The sequence below is a fragment of the Camellia sinensis genome, chromosome 7 (genome assembly GCF_055761805.1).
Source record: "Camellia sinensis isolate YWXY chromosome 7, ASM5576180v1, whole genome shotgun sequence".
Taxonomy (NCBI): domain Eukaryota; kingdom Viridiplantae; phylum Streptophyta; class Magnoliopsida; order Ericales; family Theaceae; genus Camellia; species Camellia sinensis.
Window position 1 is genome coordinate 169,223,603 of NC_138967.1, and position 20,631 is coordinate 169,244,233.

A 20,631-nucleotide genomic window follows, 5' to 3' on the forward strand; every position below is an offset into this window, starting at 1 on the left:
GAAGACTTCCCTTGAGATGGCTAGAAGCGAGCCAATGTGCAACATGATTTGCCTCCCTCGGAAACCAAGCAAAGGAAAGGCTAGAAGAGGAGCACAGAGACTTAGGCCTCTTTTGAAAATACTAAAAAGAGTCAAAATAAATTTTTAACTTATTTTAAATAATATCATTCTCTCTATTTTTTTACACGTTTTAAAAAAAAAGCTAAAAAATTTTAAAAAATCAACTTCCCCAAATAACCCTTGATATCATGGATACAAGCACTGCAATTCCATGGAGGAACTAACTCCGAAACGCACAAACTCAATGGCAGTCCTACTGTTACTCTCTAACTGGACGTTAGATTGGCCAATGGCGTGAGCAAACCGACAAGCCAACCGCATGATAGAAGCTTTCCCTTGCTGGAAAGATGCTGCAAAAATGAAAGAAATAGTCCCATCCACAAGCTTTCCTTGGTCATCCCTCAGAATAACAGTTAAGACACCTCGCTTTTCCTTAACGGAGAAACTCGCATCGCAATTAATCTTTCACTGGGCGAGGGAATGGGAAGCTCTATGGATTAAATTGTGCAATTAAGTCTTGTAATTTCATCTTTTTATAATTATTTTCAACTTATATCATTTTATAGCAATTGTCCTTATAATTTTTGAATTTTTTTTTATATAAATATAATAGAAAAATGATCCGGACCCCTTTTTTCTCCACGCCTTTGACCCCTCTTTTTTTGATTGGCCAATTTTTCTTTTTTCTTTTTCTTTTTTTCTTTCTCCTCCAATCACCACCCGCCACATGTGTATGGGGTTGGAGGGTGGTGATTGGAGAGGGTCTCATTCACATTCCAAATACAATAATACAACAAACTTATCCTTATTAACCTAGAATTTATTTAAAAAAAGAAATTAATAATTTAAATTTATTTTCCTCATAAACCCCACATTTCATTAATTACGAGTCTCTAAAATTGGACTTGTAACATTTTTCATACGAATAACTGTGTTATTTCCTTAGAAGCCCATAGAAATTTCATGACCATTTTATAGAAATCACACATTTCTTGGAATTTGATCCAACCCATTTTCCCCTTCTCTTTCATTCACACTTTTTTTTTTTTTTTTTTTTTTTGACTCTTTCAGACACGCCGGCCACGAATGGTCAACAAAACAGTCATCAATACAATACTCAACAAAAATATATAGAAATAATTAAAAAAAAAAATTGTAACAAAATAAATTCTAAAATTTTCACTTTGTCAATTTAAATTTAAATTTTTTAATTTATTTTTAATATAAATTATTTGTCTATTTTTATTAAATAAAATCAACAAAAAAAGAGAGACTATTTTAGTCATTAAAATCGTTATATATGTATACATAAAATATCTAAAAAAATCATTTTCATTGAGTTTAATAATTAAAATATCAATTTATTTTATCGATTTTACTTAACAAAAATAGGCAAATTGTTTAGATTAAAAATAATTCAAAAATTTAGAATTTAAATTATTTTGTTACAAAACTCAAATCCGGAATTTTTTTGTTATTGTAATTTTATATAATATCAATATGCATGCACATTACTATACAATAGGTTGGTAAGAATTTTACAAGTTCCATCCAACAACAACATCAGATTAGTTCAAACAAAAAAAAAAAAAAAAACAAAAACAAACAAACAAACAAACAAAACCACCAACACCAACAAATTTCCATTCAAAGTCTTAAACCCCACCTGCTACGTTTTGATCCAATCTTCTTCTTTGACCCAATATGCATATATATATCTGGTTTTGAAAGAAAGGGTGAGAGGTATGTTGAGAGAAATATAGATGTTTTTTCATGCAACGGTTGATAATCAGACATCGCTACTACCCATTTGGTAATATTTTCTCCAACAAAGTCTTCATTGCAGCATCGACTTGTACAAGTTCCAACCTTGTTTCAATCAAACTTTGTCTTGGTAACTCCCTCTTCCATCTACTTCAACTCTGTTTGACTCATAAATTTGAATACGAAATTAAAAAAATAAAATAAAAATGTGAAGATGTATGTAAATATAAGTTTTTTCCCCCGTAAATTTCTAGGTAAATCCATATTCAAACACAATTTTAATTTTTAGTATTTTTCAAAACTTTTGGGTCATTTGTAGTTTGTTCCTATACAGCCTTGGTTTAATCACTAGTATTTTTTTTTTTTTTTGGAACCAAATCACTAATATTGATGTAACAAATTTTGTGTTAATATTTTAAAAACTCAATATGGCTATGTTTGAGATACTATTTTGGGTTAAAATAATTATATAGGACAAAATTGGATATTTTAGTCAAATAGGATAAAATGTCGCATCTAATCCATAATCATTTCATTTTTTCTCTTGCAAAAATAAAAAAAGTTAATAAGTTCATCCCAAACTAGACTTTTTAACCCTAGACTAAAAATAGCTAAAATGTCAACCTATATTCCAAATGAAGGCTATGTACCTGTTAAGCTTGTATTATACATAGAAAAAACAAAAATCAATTAGCCTCTGTTTTGGAAGTGTGTTGGTTTTTTGGCTTTTTGACTTTTTTGGCTATTTTAGCCTGGGCTAAAAAGTTCGGTTTGGGAAGGACTTTTTGATTTTTTTGACTTTTTTTGTGAGAGAAGAGTATAATGATTATGGGTTGGATGTGATGTTTTGTTTGTTGTGGCTAAAATAACTTGTTTTGTTTTTTGTGACTATTTTAGCCCCAAAACCACTTGCCATTATTTCATCATAATTAAGATTCATTTGGCAATGACTTTTTTCATTGATTTTTTGACTTTTTTAATCTTAGACTTTTTTGTTTGTTTGATTTTCTTATTTGGCTTTTTTGACTTTTTTACATTGGAATGACAAAATTGCCCTCCACTTGGAAATGATGCTTTTTTAAATTTTTGTTTGTATATGAGTCAATTTGGTAATTTTGCATCTCAACTCAAGTATTTTGACATTTTATAATTTTATAGTCTTTTTTGTCCGTAGATGATTATTTAACCCACAACAAAAACCAAACTGGGGCTTTTTATTTTTTGGTTTCATCATAATTATTCTTTATTTCATCATAATTATTGTTCATTCGTATGAACATAAATCATGAGTTATGATTACAAAATTAAAGAGATTTTTTTTTTTTTATTTTTATGAGTCATCTATGTGTAACGTGACATTAGAAAATGAACATCAAATCTTAAAAGTGTGCTCTATATTGGGTCTTGGGAATAAATACACCCAAGCAATAAAAGCAACAAAAATGAAAAATAAAAGACATAAAAATATATATGATTCAATAAAAATATCTATATCTATGATAAGCGAGAACAATTTGCTAGCAGTAAAAATTATAAATAATCTTACTTTTTTTGTTAGGATAAATTATACTTTGCCCCTTTTTATATTTGACTATTTTTTCATTTTAGCTCTTAAAATTTGTTCTTTTTTTTTTCTTCTCATTTTAGCCTTTCATATTTTAATTTTTTTACAATTTATTTCTAAAATTAATTTATGTTCAAAATTAAACAATGACATATTGACAGTTAAGTGGTACAAAAATATTTTATTATACATAATTCGCACCTCTAATATAAATTCAAACCCTAATATAATAATATATATTTTATGTTATGTGACAATTATCATGATATTTTCTGTTTAATTTTTTTAAAAAAATTAGCTTTATGAATAAATTGAGAAAAATTTAAAATATAAAAAGTCAAAATGGAAAAAAATAAATTTTAAAGATTAAAGTGAGAAATTAGACAAACATAAAGAAAGGAGTTAGGTTAGGGACTCTAAATATTCTACCAAATTTCTCACATGGATGTGAGACCTACACACATGTGGATTTGTGTAAGTCTCACCTCCATATAAGAGGTTTGATAAAATATTTGGTAGAATATTTGGAATACATAGCATTTCCCTAAAGGAAGTAAAGTGTAATTCATCCCTTTTTATTATTAGAGCATCCCCACCAGAACCTTTAAACCTCCTCTTTACCTATTTTAAGGGGTGAATGGCTCCCTATACACCTGCATCAGCTCCACTAAATAATCTCCTAAATTAGTTTTTATTATAGTGGCTCGCTATTTGTAGGGAGTCACTGTAGCTCCTTTTTTTTTTTTTTTGCTTTTTAGGGACTGTAATACACATTTATGATTTTTATTCTTTTTTAAATTTATAATTAAAAATTATATTTTAATAAAATAAAGAAAAAATAAAGAATTTGTTATTAAAATAGAGAAAGAATAGAAAGTCTGTTAGGAGAAATAAATGAAAAAGTAATTTCTAAAATAAGAAATGACTTTTTTAATAATATTTTAAGATAAAATTTTAAAAAACTGGTGGGATGCTCTTATCGCAGTTACTGAATGTTTGGGAAGGTGATTTGGGGTTAAAATAGCCACAAAAGACAAAATAAGCTATTTTAGCCACAACAAACAAAATATCATATCCAACCCATAATCATTACACTCTTTTCTCACAAAAAAAGTCAAAAAAGTCAAAAATTCAAAAATTCCTTCCCAAACCAAACTTTTTAGCTCAGACTAAAATAGCCAAAAAAAATTAAAAAGTCAAAAAATCAACCCACTTCCCAAACCAACCCTAAATATCTGTTACTTTTTTGAGAAAGGCCATAGCCATTGTTTTTTTTGCGCAAAAAAGTGGTAGCTTTATTGTCATATAACCATTAAAATAACTCTACTGTGAGAAGTGACTAATTATTTATTAAAATGTGAGTTTTTTTTAGTGTAATTTTTGTTGTATTTTTTTATTATTTGTAGGATTAAATTTATTTTATCCTTTGTCAGTTGAGGTCAAAACACTTTACTTTTTATCGTTCAAATATAATTAAAAAAATTTCATATGATTTTGAATTAAAATACAACAGTTTAACCATTAACTATAAATATAAGATGACTATAAACACTCATATCCTATATTTTTTTATTATTTTCTTTCTTTCTTCGCTCTAATACACATAATTTATAATGTTTAATATTAATTTAATTAAATCACATTTAATTATAAATTCTTGATTATTTATTATACTTTCTAACTTTTTATTCTAATTTTAATTTATTATATTTTATATCACAATTAATCCTAAATATTTAATTATTTATTATAATTACTAACTTTTTAATCTAATTTTAATTTAATATTTTAAATCACAATTAATCTTAAATTCTTATTATTTATTATAATTCCTAAAATATTAATCTCATTTTAATTGAATTATATTTTAGTTCAATTCTTAATTATTATTTATTTTATATTTTATTTAATTATATTTTATATTTTAGATCAATTCTTAATAATATTTTAATTAATTTAATTTTAATTAACATATTAATTTAATTTTAAGTTTGGAGAAAATAGGGGTAAATTTGTCTTTTTGTTGTATTAATTTTACTTTAATTTCTTAGAAAACCAAATCTACTCTAAAAAATTGTGTATGTAATACACATTGGGTGTGTTTGATTGGACGGACTGGAAAAGGAGGATTAGAATCCATCGGACTTGAGTCCTGGGACTGTGAATCCCCCAGACTATTTGGTCGGATTGGATATGTATCCTGTGTTTGTTTTTTCATGGGATTAGATGTCTGGATAGAACTATTTTCAGTGAATCCAACATTTGGTTGGACGGACTGGATAGGATAAATGAACAAAAGACTATTTTACCCTTTTTCAATTGGTTACTAAGTAATAGCAATATTAAATATATCTTTAATATTTTAATTATTTTTAGTAAACATTAAACATACTAATGGTTAAATTTTGTTTAAAGATATTTAAACATACTAATATTGATAAAAAATTGACTGGTATAGATTATTTTTATTTAAACAAATAAAAATTTATTGTTGAAATTAAACATACTAATGGTTAAATGTTTAAATTTTTATTTAAACAATTAACATTGAAATTATTTTGATGTACAGATTATGTTTAAACAATTAACAATTAACAATTAAATAAATGTTGATGTACAGATTATGTTTAAACAATTAACAAATGTAGATGTAATCAAATGTTGACGTATTAAAACATAATTTAATAGATGTTAAATAAATATACATGTTGATGTACAGATGTTGAAATAATTTAATAAACATGTTGATGTACAAATGTTTAAATGTTTAAATAAAACATAATTTAAATAAATGAAATTATTTATTGTTGAAATTAAACATTTAATTGTTTAAATAAAACATCTATTAAAACATCTATTAAATTTAAATAATTAAATTAAATAAAACATAAACAAAATTTTAAAATAAAACATCAATAAAATATCTATAAAAAATTATTTTAAAAAATTAAATAAATAAAACATTAATAAAAAGTTAAATAAAATTATTTTATTTTTAAATTGAGACATTTAAATTTTATTAAATATAATACATAATTAAATAGTAGAGGGTCAAAATTGTCATTTTCGCATCTAATCCAAACAGTGATTAGTCCCCCAAAACAATCCCAACCCCCCCAGGACAGGATAGTCCCCCATATGGGGGACATGGAGTCCGGCCGGACATGGAGTCTGCCGGACTAAAAAAAAATCAAACGACGGATAAGGAGGGAGGCCGGACATGGAGTCCAAATAGTGGATAGTCCCCCCCTTATCCCCTCAATCAAACACACCCATTCTGTTAATTTAGATAGAAAAACTAACACTAACGCTTTAGTCTAAAATTGTATAAGAATACCACAAGGGAATAAAATGAATTTAACCCTTATTTATATATACATATATATATATATATATATATACAAAAAGAGTTGCATCTCCTTCTATATATTTTTAGCTGTTAATAACTTTTTCCTAACCATTCTAGAGACAAGGAAATATTTTTACAATCTTGATCACCATTATTGTCATTGGCCAAATTTGACAAGATTCGTGCCATACATACACGACTCTCTCAATGCAGTCCTATACATGTCTCTCAAACTCCTGTAATTTGTTTCATTTTTACTGCTTTTCCACCTCATTTTTTTTTATTATATATTTTATTGGGTTGGGATGAACTCCCACTACACATCATCTCTTTATATTCTTTCATATATATATATATATTTTGAATTTCAATCCAGACTAATATTGATTATTTGAATCATTTATTTTGTGGGTTTTATAATAAATGTTATAAAAATAATACTCAAATAGTACGTATTAATGTGTATAGGAGATAAAATATTGGGTATATGCTTAGCATTTGACATAGTGTATAAAGTGGTTGTTTCGAGACTTGAATCTATAATCTCAAGATTATTAGGCCAAGATTTTAACATTAAACTAATGGTCACAACTTCCTAATAAATGTTATCCGTGCAAAAAATCAACTTCATCAAATAACTATAAATACAGTAACAAATTACATTTTATTTTATAAAATGAATGATTCAAGCTTGTTATTATATTTTCCATTCACTTCATAAAATAAAATGTGATTTATTCACGTGTTTATAGATGTCAGATGGAACTGACATGAATGACCATCATTGCGAGGCCTGTGAGATTAGGCGGTTTACATTATCGATGTGGGTCCAAGTTAAGACTCACAAAAAGAGTATAGAGAGTACGACTGCAAATGAGTCAAGTTGAGTTTTAATATATTTGAATTTGTTTATTAAGATTTTAATAAGTTCGAACTCGAGCTCGACCTCAAAATTTTTTTAATGAACCGAGCTTGAGTCGAATTGATTTAAATTTGACTCGAGCTCAAGCCTGTTTACGAGTTTTAACGAGTCAAAAAAATTATAACTTTATACTTGTATGTGCAATTAAAGTTACAATTAAAATTTTGATTATACAATTATATATAGAATATACATAAACATAATATCTATCACCACTATTATCTAAATGTATTATCTATAATTAGCTATTATTTACATACAAATAAATTTAGTTATTATTTACATTTACATTATTGAAATTTATAAATAATATATTTATACTATTGTTTATACATATTTTTACATTATTTAATATATAAATAGTATATTTACTCTATTATTTAAATAAAATATTAAACGAGCTCAATTAACGAGCCGAGCAAACATACCATGTTTTAGTATGTTTGGATTTGTTTTTCAAGATTTTAATGAGTTCGAAGTTGAACTCAAAGGCAATAAAAAATTGACGAACCAAGTAATTAAAATTAAAAACTTATAAAAAATACAATTTAATACCACATTATATCCACCTTAACTAGTGGCTAGGGACATTTGTTAGCATTAATCTATTTTATTTATCATTAATATTTCAACCGATATTAAGAACAAGGAATTAAAACGCAAAATGTTTGGTTCTAGAAAATTGAGTCAACTTTTAAATAAATTGAGTTTTTATCTCATTTTTATTTTTAGTGAATTTTTTAAAATGTTTTACTCAATATTTTTTTCTTAGATACACTAAATCTATATACGCTCAAAAGTATAATATTCATGATTTTTTTTAAAAAAAAGTTCACCAAATTCAAAAAATATAAAGATATAAAAATTCAATATATAAATTTCATATTTTGTTGTATTCAATGATTTTTTAAATGATTTTTGTACAATTTTTTTACTTCTCAAATGTATTAAAATTGAGTAAATCTAAAAATTAAAAAAAAAATGATTAAAATATTTTTAAAAATATTTAAAATACAAAAATACGAATTAAAAACTCAAAAAACTAATTTTGAAAACTGAAAACCAACCGGATGATAGATTGAGATTTATTATAAATATGTACTCTTTCATAACAGGGTTTAACTCTTTAACATTTTATTATATTTTTTGTAAATCATTTTGTGATCAATTTTGTAATTGTCACAATATTTCACTTGTCTTAAAAAGAGATGATGCATTTAATGCAAATGTGAACAGAAACCTAACCAACATCCATTTAGTTGTGATTTGGCAAAAATATTTTGGGAAAATCATATTAAACCCTCTCAAATTATGGATCATTTACACTTTATTCCGTTAATGTTTCAAATTCAATAATTATTCTTTCAAACTATTTGAATTTAAACATTAAATCCTTTCGTTAGTCATCTGTTAAATATTGGGATGAAAATTTGTCAAGTGCTGTGCACATGATAATTATATTAAATTTTTACAAAAGATAAAATAGGATAATTTAATCATAAAATTTCATATAATCATCATGTATACAGTACTTGATAATTTTTCATCAAAATATCTAACATATGACTAATAGAAGGACTCAATGTTCAAATTCAAATAGTTTGAAGGGGTAATTGTTGAGTTTAAAATATTAGAGGGTAAAGTGTAAATGGTCGATAGTTTGAGAAGGTTAAATATAATTTGCCTAAATTTTTTTAGTTAGCTTTTTGGAGTTGAGACTTTTTTAGCTTAGGACTAAAAAATTTGTTTGGGTTGGCTGTTTTAGTTTTTTTTTTTTTTTTTTTTTTTTTTTTTTTTTTATACTTTTGTAAAAAAAAATGAAATAATTATGGTTTGGATGTGACATTTTATCTTATTAATTTTTTAGTATATGTATGGCCCTTTGCTATTTAGAATGGGGTTGGAATTGGTATTTGGAATAATTATTCAGTAGTCTCAAAATATCATATAACATTACTTACATTGTATTCTAAATTAATCATGGAATGAAAAATTTTATAGGTAAGAAATATTGACTCACAATTTTTAGATAATTATATATAAAAAGTGACCAGTGTGACTTGCGATTTCTCATTAGTTTGGAATACTATGTAAATAATAAGGGGACTTACATGTAAATCCTAATATGTGAATTTATTGTCCAATAGGTCTTGTGATAATTACCGGCATTTTTCATTAAACACTATTAAAGATCGTTAGAAATTGTTTATTTTTAGCGACAGTTTAAAAATTGTCACAAAAAATGTCACTGATTAATAGTTTTAGCAACTGTTTAAAAAAGTTGTCACAAAAAATCACCAATTTTCACCTTTCAACAACAATTTAAAAAATTAGTCATGGAAAAATGTCAACAGTTATACGTTTTAGTGAAAATTTATAAAAATTGTGACAAAAAAAGTCATTAATTGTCAATTTTTAGCGACATATACAAAATACCGTCACAAAAAATTATTTTTAACAACAACTTACTAGAACTAATTTTCAATAAGATTTAATGAGAATTAAATTTAACTATTATGACCTATTGATAGTTTACCCTACATAATATTCTTGAAATATTTAATTATTTTTAGACATTTATCACCCTCCATCTATGCCAACTTGTTTTTTCTTCTTGTTTTTTTTGGAAAAACTAGCAATAATTTCTCATCCTTGCCAAAGAAGCTTTCAAGTTATGAGGTTTTAAAATTTTAAGATATTAGAACCTTATTCACACTTTCACGTTTTTCTATGACTGGTTTGTCCCCAGATCTTATTTTCTTTGTTTTATTTTCTTTATTATATATATATATATATATATATATATTAATAATGCAATCCATGTCACTTTTGATTGTCCAACTAGTTTTATATACAATATGTTGTTGGTGCCGACTTTATATATAATATGCATTATTTTTATGAAAAATCATATTCTTCTATAGTGTTCTAGTGGTATTATTTTTTAGATAATAAGCAAGTTTGAAGAGTTATTTGGTTTGAAATAATAAGAATTGTGAAATTCAATTTTTTTTTTTCTTCTAACTTTTCACATTCCATATGTAAATACTAAAAGATAACCACAAAAAAGAAGAGAAAAAAAAGAAGTGAGAAACTAATATATATTGTGCTAAGAACACAGAATAGAAAACACAAAATAAATTACAGAAAGTTCATTAACATGTTGAGATTAATTCATTACAAGTAGGTTTTAATCTTAGCTATCCATTGTATTTTTTGTGAACCATTCTATATTTTTAACTTTTGCTTTTCCATTGCTCAATGTCAAAAACCAAGATTTCTATCTAGCTTTTAAAAAAATAAAATAAAAACAATATATCATTACTTTAATTTGTTCCTTTCTTGTCTTTTTAACCTTGATAAATCTGTAGAATTTCCCTTTTTGTTTAATTAGTTTATTATTATTCCTTTCTTTGTCCTTGAGAAAGTAGGTTGATTTGTTATTTTACTGAGGCAAAATCTTTTGTATTTGAGTCATTGACTCATTATTGATGAATTTCATCTTCGTTTGTGAATCACCAGTATAGTAAAAATAAAAAGTAAAAAAATTGAAAAAAAAATTCATTAAAAATAATAAAAAAGTTATAGGGTAGGTTGGCTTACTTGTCAAAATCAAATATAAAATAAATATAATTTGCATAATGTGTTTGTATGTATATTTCACATGAACAACACCAACATTACAAATTCAATTTATTAATTTTTTTTTGTCAAAAACAAAAATCCATAGAATATCAACAAACCGTTTGCTTGATCTAAAAAAAAAAAAAAAAAAACCATTTGCTGTAGAAAATATTTTTTTATATAAAACATTTTTATATTTAGTTGTGCCAGAAAAAACGAAAAACATTTTTTAAAAAAAAGGTTTTTTTCTAAAACAAACTAAGCATGCATTCATTTTGGGTACAAGATTATCCGTTTTCTTTTTCCAAAATCCTTATAGTCATTGAATAATATATTGAGATTCGCATATTTTAAAATTCTTGTAAGATCCAATGAATGTTTTGGAAAGAACGAAAAGATTTGGTTTCATTCAAATAGAAGCAATACTATACATAATCAGATTCAAAAATGTTAGAGGCTCCAAAAATTCTACTAAAAGTTTTATTAAATGTCTCACATGGGTGGGGACCCATATGAGACCCATATTGTGTGAGTCTCACAGTCGTGTGAGACATTCGACTGTGAGACATTTGGTAAAATTTTTGATAGAATATTTGAGATCTCTAGCATTACTCAATCAGATTTCTCAGTTGTGTCTAGAAATAATGAAATTATTAATTAACATTTTTCTTCTTTATGGAACATTATTCTTCGAGTAATGCTAGAGATCCCAAATATTCTACTAAAAATTTTACCAAATGTCTCACATGGGTGTAGGACCTATACAATGTGGGTCCCACACCCATGTAAGACATTTGATAAAACTTTTGATAGAATTTTTGAAACCTCCAACATTTTTGATATTCTTCACCTAATAGTGTGGATCCCATCAAGTATAAATAACACTGCATTAATTGCGCATTACTGATTATACATATTTTATAATCGAAAGTAAATTATACAGAGATACAAAATCTCCAATTTCATTACTTTGTGGTGTGATAACATTTTATGATCTTCTTGTTTTTACAGATCTTAAGGTTGAAACAGTGATTCCATTCCCAATCAGATTCATGTCATCAGTTACAAGTGGTAGTAATAATGGTAGTTCATTACGGGTTGGGAAGAACAATAAGCAATTAGTGGTATCTGATGAAACTACAAGAGTTGAGCAGATTAAACTACTTGATGCCTCTGAAGATGCCTATGGAGGAGTCGTGGTGGACATGAAAGATCCTATGGATCCTGAGTCCTTTGCTTATTTGCTTAGAGCTTCAATATCCCAATGGAGGCTGCAAGTATGCTCTCTCTCTCTCTCTCTCCTTCGAGTGATATTGTTAGAGACTTGTATCAAATCCGCTCCATAAACCACTGAAGCTTAGGGTGGATGTCTCCAATAAATCTATCATGGTATGAGACTTAGGTCTTGAGTGACCTCGTGGGCTAAGTCTTTCTCCTAGATTTGCTTCTCTGATGTCTCATCTGTATATCACTTTCATACAAGGATAGATCTTGGGGGAGACTGTAGCCCCAAATTTTTTTTAAAAAAATCGTAATTGGTAAGAGATCCAAAATTATAAAACTTACAAATTAATGGCTCCGTTTGGCAAGAGCTAAACGGGGTTTTTTTGGTTATTTTAGTCACAAAAGACAAAATATGCTATTTTAGCCACAAAAAACAAAACATCATATCCAACCCATAATCATTACATTCTTCTCTCACAAAAAAAGTCAAAAAGCCAAAAAGTCCTTCCCAAACCAAACTTTTTAGCCCAGGTTAAAATAGCCAAAAAAGTCAAAAAAACCAAAAAGCCAACCCACTTCCCAAACGGAGGCAATATTGAAAAAAAATTTAAAAATAATTTTCTCATTCAGCTTTATCAAATATTCGCCTCACCTTTCTTATTTATTTTTGGATAAATTACACTGACCCTGAAGTTTGGTCCAATTACATTTCACCCTTTGACGTTCTGGAAATTACGTTTTCACCCTTATGGTTAATAGTCTCATTTCATAACCCCCTACTTATATAAAAGGCAACAACTCTTAGTAGAAAATAGAGAAAATTACATTGAAAAAAAAGTAAAGCAAAGGAAAATGGGAAAAAAAAACAGAAGAAGTAAAGTAAAGCATGAAAAGAGGGAGTACATGAGTTCAATGTTTTCATTCCGTCTAAATAATTACAATGACAGAAGAGTTAGTGTAATTTTTCAAACGTCAAGGGATAATATGTATCAAACTCAAATCTCAAGGGTGTAAGTGTAATTTACCCTTTATTTTTATCTTGAGATAAACCCTTTTTGTTTAATATGTGGGTTATCGTATATTATATAATAAGGTTTATTACATTTTTTACCTCTAAATTATCGCTAAATGGACTACTTAATTCTTAAACCATTGATTCAATCTATTTAGTCCCTAATGTATATAAATTAAAGTATCTTTAGTCCTTAAACTATCAATTGAATCTATTATGTCTTTAAAATATTTAATTTAAATCTATTTAGTTCCTAAAAGGATTACAAAAATAAAATATAAACCTATGAATATTACAAATTAGTAAAATACGCTATCTAGTTAAAATTTTATTTCAAAAACCTTAAATTTTTATACCGTTTAAAAAATTGGCATAAGTTCTTCTAGTGAATTTTCTTTATAAGGGTAAAAGAAATTATCTATAGTATTTTCTTACTTATCTTGTATAATGGCTATTTGTTTGCCTTTATCAAGTATTATATACATGATTTCGTTTATAATTTTTAATTGATTGTTTTTAAGTTTTTCGATAAATTTGTTCATAGCTTAATTAATGTATTATTTTATTCTATTATAATTTGTAACGAAGTGTTATTATTTAAATTATCTAATTTTACTTCTTTAGTATGTCAAATACTCGTACAATTTTATTAGTAAAACTGAGAAACTAGACTCTGATAATAATTTAAACATATAGTGAAATAAAACACTTTTTAAAGACAAAATAGAAAACTTAAAATTTTTCTGGAATAAAATCTTAATTTGATAGGACTTTTTTACTAATTTATAATACTTATGAGCATATATTTTATTTTTGTAATCATTTCAAGGGCTAAATAGGTTTAAATTAAATATTTTAGGGATTATTAATTGATAGTTTAGGGACGTTGACTCAATCGATAGTTCAAGGACTAAGTAGACAATTTGACGATAGTTTAGGGGCTGAAAGTGTATTAAACCATAATATATATTATCCTGTGAATCTTCTATTATTGTATTTAAAATTAAATTCAAAGATTTTATCGAAAGAGTCATTTTCACTTTGATTAGCTCATCAATTTCGCTGATCTTTTGTTAAATCCATTTAAAAATACTATAATTTTTTTAAACGAACATCTCATTAATCGAACAAAAAGACACTTTCATTGATAATCAAAATATTCCTATTAAGAACATCTCTAGTAGCAATTTGCCTTAAAACAACTCTCCAACAAAAGATCTTTATTTGAAGGGAATACAAATATTTTTCAAATTTTTGCATAAGAGATAGTCTAAAGATTTGAATTTTTATTGTCTTTGTTTTCTGCCACTCGTTCTTTGTTCTTCGTGTGTTGTAGCATTTATATATTTTTTAATCTATTGCAACAGTTAATTATTTTTTTTTAATTTACCGCAACCAATAAAATATACTCAATTGTATCTGTATGATCATATTTTTATACATGATGTTTAGTTAATAATAATAATAATATTATTTCCTGAAATTGGTATTGTATTTTAAAATTTTCAACAAAATTTTCGATTAGAAATCATATGCTTTGGCCCCCCAGAGTCCTAGATCTATCCTTGTGTCACGGATTGGGTACTTGTCATCTTCCCGAGAAGCCAGTTCCACGAGTGGTACTGCATGTTTCGTAAATTATGCCCAAGGACCAACCCAGGAGATGTGATGGGGGTCTACTCTGCTTGCATTGCAAGGTGCTTGGGCCCCGTTTGTTTCCAGAGATGGAATGGAGGGGATTGATAGTGAGGGGATTAATAGTGAGGGGATTGTTAGTGAGGGTCGTTTGTTTTCAGAGATAGAATGAAGGGGATTGATAGTGAGGGGATTAATAATGAGGGGATTGTTAGTGAGGGGATTGATAGTGAGGGGATTAGTAGTGAGGGGATTGATAGTGAGGGGATTAGTAGTGAGGAATTGTTAAATTATTTTTATATAAAATAATAAAACAAATAAAAAAATATAAAAAATTAAAAATTATATTTTAAAAAAAATTTCCAATATATAAAAAATAAAAAAAATAAAAAAATTTCTAATCCCCTCACTATTTTTCTAATACCATCTCTACCTCCTCACTATGAATCCCCTCCCCAAGGGTATTAGTAATACCAAGGTATTAGTAATACCCTCCCTATCTCTCAAAACAAACAAGGTATTAGTAATACCAAGGTATTAGTTAGTCCCAAGGTATTAATAGTCCCAAGGCTATCTCTCAAAACAAACACCCCATATACTAATCCCAAGGTACTAGTAATCCTAATCCCCTTGCTATAACCCAAAACAAACGGGGCCTTGGTGTAGAACTTGCATCCCGATGAGTTGGTACCTCACACCCTGACTCCACATGCGATTGAGCACTCTTGGGCAGCCAAAGGAATTTGTGAAAAACATGTAGTTTTTATTTTATTCACTTTTTTTTTTTTTAAGAACAACACCATTTGGAAGTCAGTACTGCATAGATTACTAATATTGTTTATTGCTATGTCAATGTTTTTCCTTCATAGAAATCACTTTTTATTTTTTTTTAACGGTATGCAAATATTTTATATGGAACAAGAATAGTAGATGATTCTCAACAAGTTCATTGTGCTGCTATGCTGCTGTAACATCAAAGAAAAGGAAATTTAAGAAAGAAATTATATCAAAATTCTGTTTTTATGTGTATTTTGCAGGGAAAGAAGGGTGTTTGGATTAAATTGCCTATTGAGCTTGTAAATCTTGTTGAGGCTACAGTCCAGGTAAGTAAAAAGAACTTTGCACCATAAATTTTTTTTTTAATTTTTTAAATAATAAATAAAAGTTAGGAGAATATCAAATAAATTAGAAACAAAATAATTATCAGCTAATCCAGTAGAGTGCAAATGACGGGCAATTATTCAGTAATTCTGGAATATGTATTCTATAGTATTATGATTGGTGGAGAAGGTGGATATGTGAGGTATTGTGCTGTGTGATTGAGGAATATGAGAGGACAAACTAAATGATGATTGGTTAGAAGTATGGATACTTGGTACACCAGGAATAGTCTATAATTTCCATCAAATGACAACTGTGTCTGGTACAACTAAATGCAAAATTTTCAACTAAGTTTCCATGACTAGTTATAAATATGGAATTAGAACCATTTAAATCTTTTTTTTAATGATTTTTTTTTTTTTGGTTGGCAGGAAGGATTTAGGTATCATCATGCAGAACCATCATATTTGATGCTAGTGAAATGGATTTCCAAAACAGAGGATACACTTCCAGCAAATGCTTCGCATCGCATTGGTATTGGCGCTTTCGTCATGAATGATATGGGGGAGGTATTTCTTCCAATTCACCTCTCATGCATTTTCATAGTTATATCACAAAAACATCAATCAAGTTATTGCTTGCACAAATCCTCTGTTCTTTGTATATGTGAAATCCTCTGTTCTATTGTAGATGTGAAATGCTCTGTTCTTTGTATGTATGAAATCCTCTGTTTTTTTTTTGTACATCTAAAATGTTCTGTTTTTTGGATGAAATAGCCAAAAAAAGTAGTTATTTCAACCAGAACCAAACAAGGTAGCCTACTTTCTCAAACTTTGTAAATTCATTTTTTAAGTACATGTTAAACAAAATTATTTCCTGGTGTTAAAACTGTGTGCCCTGTTTGCAATGATGGATCTAGGGGGGCTAAGGGGGGCCGCACTTCCAAAAATTTGAAAAATATCATATATTATATTAAAATTTTTAAAATAATTTAAAATTATAGGAGTTCGCACCCCTAAATTTTTTATAGATAACTTCAAAATTATATAGAGTAGCTCCCAATTTTTTAAACTATAGAGTAGCCCCCAAAGATATAATCGTGGATCCGTCCTGCCTGTTTGGTAGACTTCATTTTCCTTATTTACACATATTTTTCAAATTAAGTGACTTAGATGCATTGGTTTGGTAGTTTTGTCTTATGAATTTGCATCCTTTTTTGTTTTGTTAGGTTCTGGTAGTCCAGGAAAAAAATGGAAAATTCAAAGGCACTGGTGTGTGGAAGTTTCCTACTGGAGTCGTCGACCAGGTGAGAATTTCGTTGATTGCATTATTTGAAAAAAAATTAAAAATTGTTTGTATCATTTCCACCATGAATTGAGTGTTTTATTTATTTATTTATTTTTTCACAGGGTGAGGATATATGCATGGCTGCACTGAGAGAAGTGAAAGAAGAGGCAGGAGTAAGTGATTGATTAGCATCAAGTTTTAAATTTATAAAAATAGAGTGCTATTCAACACGATAATCTGGTGCAAACTAATTGATGTGTCGAGCACTGATTCAGATTGGTCTATACTAGATATGTTAATAGGTTTATAGTTGACTTTTGAAGCGACATTCGGGTTCCAATTGATTGATGTGTCAAGCACTGAATTAGATTGGTCAGTGCTCAACATGTTAGTATGTTTATAGTTGACTATCGACTTGTATATCGTTTTTTTCTATATAAATAGGATATAAGAAGATATACTTTCAAATTGACAATACGGTGGTTGACATGTCAAGCATTGGTTCAGATTGGCTAGTGCTCGACACGTTTATAGTTTATAGTCCACCATCAACTTGTGAATATCAATAAGATATACTTTCAAAACGATTATCGCGTTCAAATTAGCTAATGTGTCAAGCACTAATTCAAATTGGCAATGCTCTACACGATAACTTGCATATTTTTTTTTCATAAATAATTAGGATATAAAACATGCTTTTTCAAGATTTGAAAATCCACAGTAAATCTAAGATTGGTTGATTTTTGCTTCAGATTGAGACAGAATTCTTGGAAATTCTTGCATTCAGGTAAGAAATGAGCCCTAGAAATATTCATTTCTTATATTCTTATTAAAAATTCTTGAATTTTCTCAAACTTTCTCACTTGATTAATTGCAGGCAAAGCCACAAATCATTCTTTGGAAAGTCAGATTTGTTCTTTCTTTGCATGCTAAGGCCTCTGTCTTTTGACATTCAGAAACAGGACACAGAGATTGAAGAAGCAAAAGTAATTTCCTTGCCATCGATAAGATTGGTTGATTTTCAATTGCTTATTTCCATATATCTTCCATTTCAATCATAGTTTTAAATATCAGCCGATGCAATATTCTTCTGCCCAATACATATTGGTATACCGATGAAAATAAAAATTACATGTGTATCGGCCAATTCATAATATACTAATTAGTTCATAATTGACTCACAACCTGGTTCACAAACAATATGGCTACTCCAAAGTGGCCTTTTTTTTTTTTTTTTTTTTCAGTTTATAAATTTAACAAAATTCACAGCTACCTGATTTCAGTTACCGTTACACTGCTAGTGACACCAATTCATGTCCAATACTGCTTTTTGAAACCTTAATCCTGATATGGTGCGTCAACTCAACGTATCAGAGATGTGAATTTGGTTTTCAAACTCAAAATCTATTGTTGAATTTTTTGTCTTTAAAACTTTTTCATTTCAGTTATTTTTTTAGATGCATCATTGCATCTAAAAACTAAAATATATTTGTATAGAAATCTAGAAAAAAAGAAAATAAATTATTGAAGACAAAAATAGCACTCTTCTTGTTTTTTGATTTAGTTAATTTTTTTCAGATTAATTCACAAATATTTTACTTTTTAAGTATATTTAGATCAGTGGAGATCATGGATCCCCCCAACCAGCCCGTCCCGGCCGAACCGATCCAACCCGATTGATTTTGGGCGGATGTATGTCTTTTGGCAGATGGATACAGATGAAATCTTTCAAAATTCATGGATATAGTTCGGATGACGGATCAACCATACTCATGAACCCGATCCACTCGTAAATGAAGTCAAAAAAAAAAAAAAAAAAACTATTAACAAGTAACAACATAGAATAGAAATAATAAAATATATATTTTTATAAAAATGAAAAACAATACCTTAAAAATATGAATACATGGTGCCATCACCTAATATAGACAAATAATACATATTTTTTCAGGCTACTAGTTATTGGAGATTGAAAAAATATGAATTATCATTAAAAAAAATACCCAAAATTTGTAAAGTCTAAATTGCCAAACTGATCACATCCATCCGCTAATCTGCACGGCCCGCTCAATCTGCATTTGCCAAACTGGTGAACGAATGCGGATTGACTTTTTCTAATTTGTCTACTTTTAAACAAATGATGAATTAGATACCACCTGACTCAACCCAATCCGAGATCCCCCTAAATTAGATTAGGTGTATATAAGCCAAACAACTAGAGATCTCTAATAGTTGTTGAACAACTCTAATGAGGTAGCTCATTGTTTGATATTCTTGATTTTTCCTCAATGAATTTTCAGTGGATGCCCTTAGAAGAATATGCCGCCCAACCATTCAACCAGAAACGTGAGCAATTCAGTAAGATTGCCAACATATGTTTGGAGAAGAAGAAGAATAACTACACTGGCTTTTCAGCAGCTCCTTCAACTACTGCCTTTTCTTCTAAAAAAAACTACTTGTACTTCAACAACAATGGCAACAACAATCTCAAGCAGTAACTTCTGGTGGCAGAGTCAGGATTTTCATTCAGCAGAACAATATTGTAAAAATCTATCTTAATTCCAAAATTATATAATATAGCTATGCTCGAGTTGATAAATTATTATTTTTTTGTTGTTTTGTTATTAAACCAAACCAAACTAAATTAAGCCTTAAGTTCCATCAAATGGGATCGGCTATATGAATCATTTTTCTCTACGCAATCCTATCAAATGCCATTTCGTTTGTTGTTTTGTTATTATTAATTTATTTTGTTTCTGTCTTAATTTTTGAATGTAAGATGATTATTATAATTTAAAATGTAATTACATGTCTTTATAAAAGATGAGAATGAAATAATATCATAGGCATATGCACAAAAGAAAAATAGAGATTAGACAAAAACTATAAAAAAAAAAAAAAAAAAATGAAGAATTGGTGAGACAGTCGATAGATGACAATTGGTGGTTATACACTGGTAAGAGATTATTCGATGGGCAAATAACTATGAAGTGGGAATTAGAAAAATTAATTACCAAAAAATTATAAGTGACATGGATAGGCCCACAAGGCATACGGCCCACAGTAAACCACCCCAAACCCATCGCTTG

At 27.8% G+C, this 20,631-nt stretch overlaps 1 protein-coding gene across 1 annotated transcript; it reads left to right on the forward strand.

Moving 5' to 3' along the window:
* Positions 1-1,747: 1,747 nt before the first annotated feature.
* Positions 1,748-20,244, forward strand: LOC114318926 (nudix hydrolase 2). The gene is made up of 9 exons (XM_082879749.1): positions 1,748-1,954; positions 12,295-12,560; positions 16,192-16,257; positions 16,687-16,824; positions 17,484-17,561; positions 17,665-17,715; positions 18,295-18,329; positions 18,420-18,528; positions 19,843-20,244. The coding sequence occupies exons 1-9, from the start codon at positions 1,834-1,836 to the stop codon at positions 20,038-20,040; spliced, it is 1,062 nt and encodes a 353-aa protein (XP_082735875.1). The 5' UTR covers positions 1,748-1,833; the 3' UTR covers positions 20,041-20,244.
* Positions 20,245-20,631: the final 387 nt, after the last annotated feature.

Excerpts from the sequence above, each read along its gene's own strand:
- LOC114318926 (XM_082879749.1), top strand. The coding sequence starts at position 1,834 with ATGCAACGGTTGATAATCAGACATCGCTACTACCCATTTGGTAATATT. Across the intron at positions 12,561-16,191 it reads TATCCCAATGGAGGCTGCAA|GGAAAGAAGGGTGTTTGGAT; the intron begins GTATGCTCTCTC and ends TGTATTTTGCAG. Across the intron at positions 16,825-17,483 it reads TCATGAATGATATGGGGGAG|GTTCTGGTAGTCCAGGAAAA; the intron begins GTATTTCTTCCA and ends TTGTTTTGTTAG.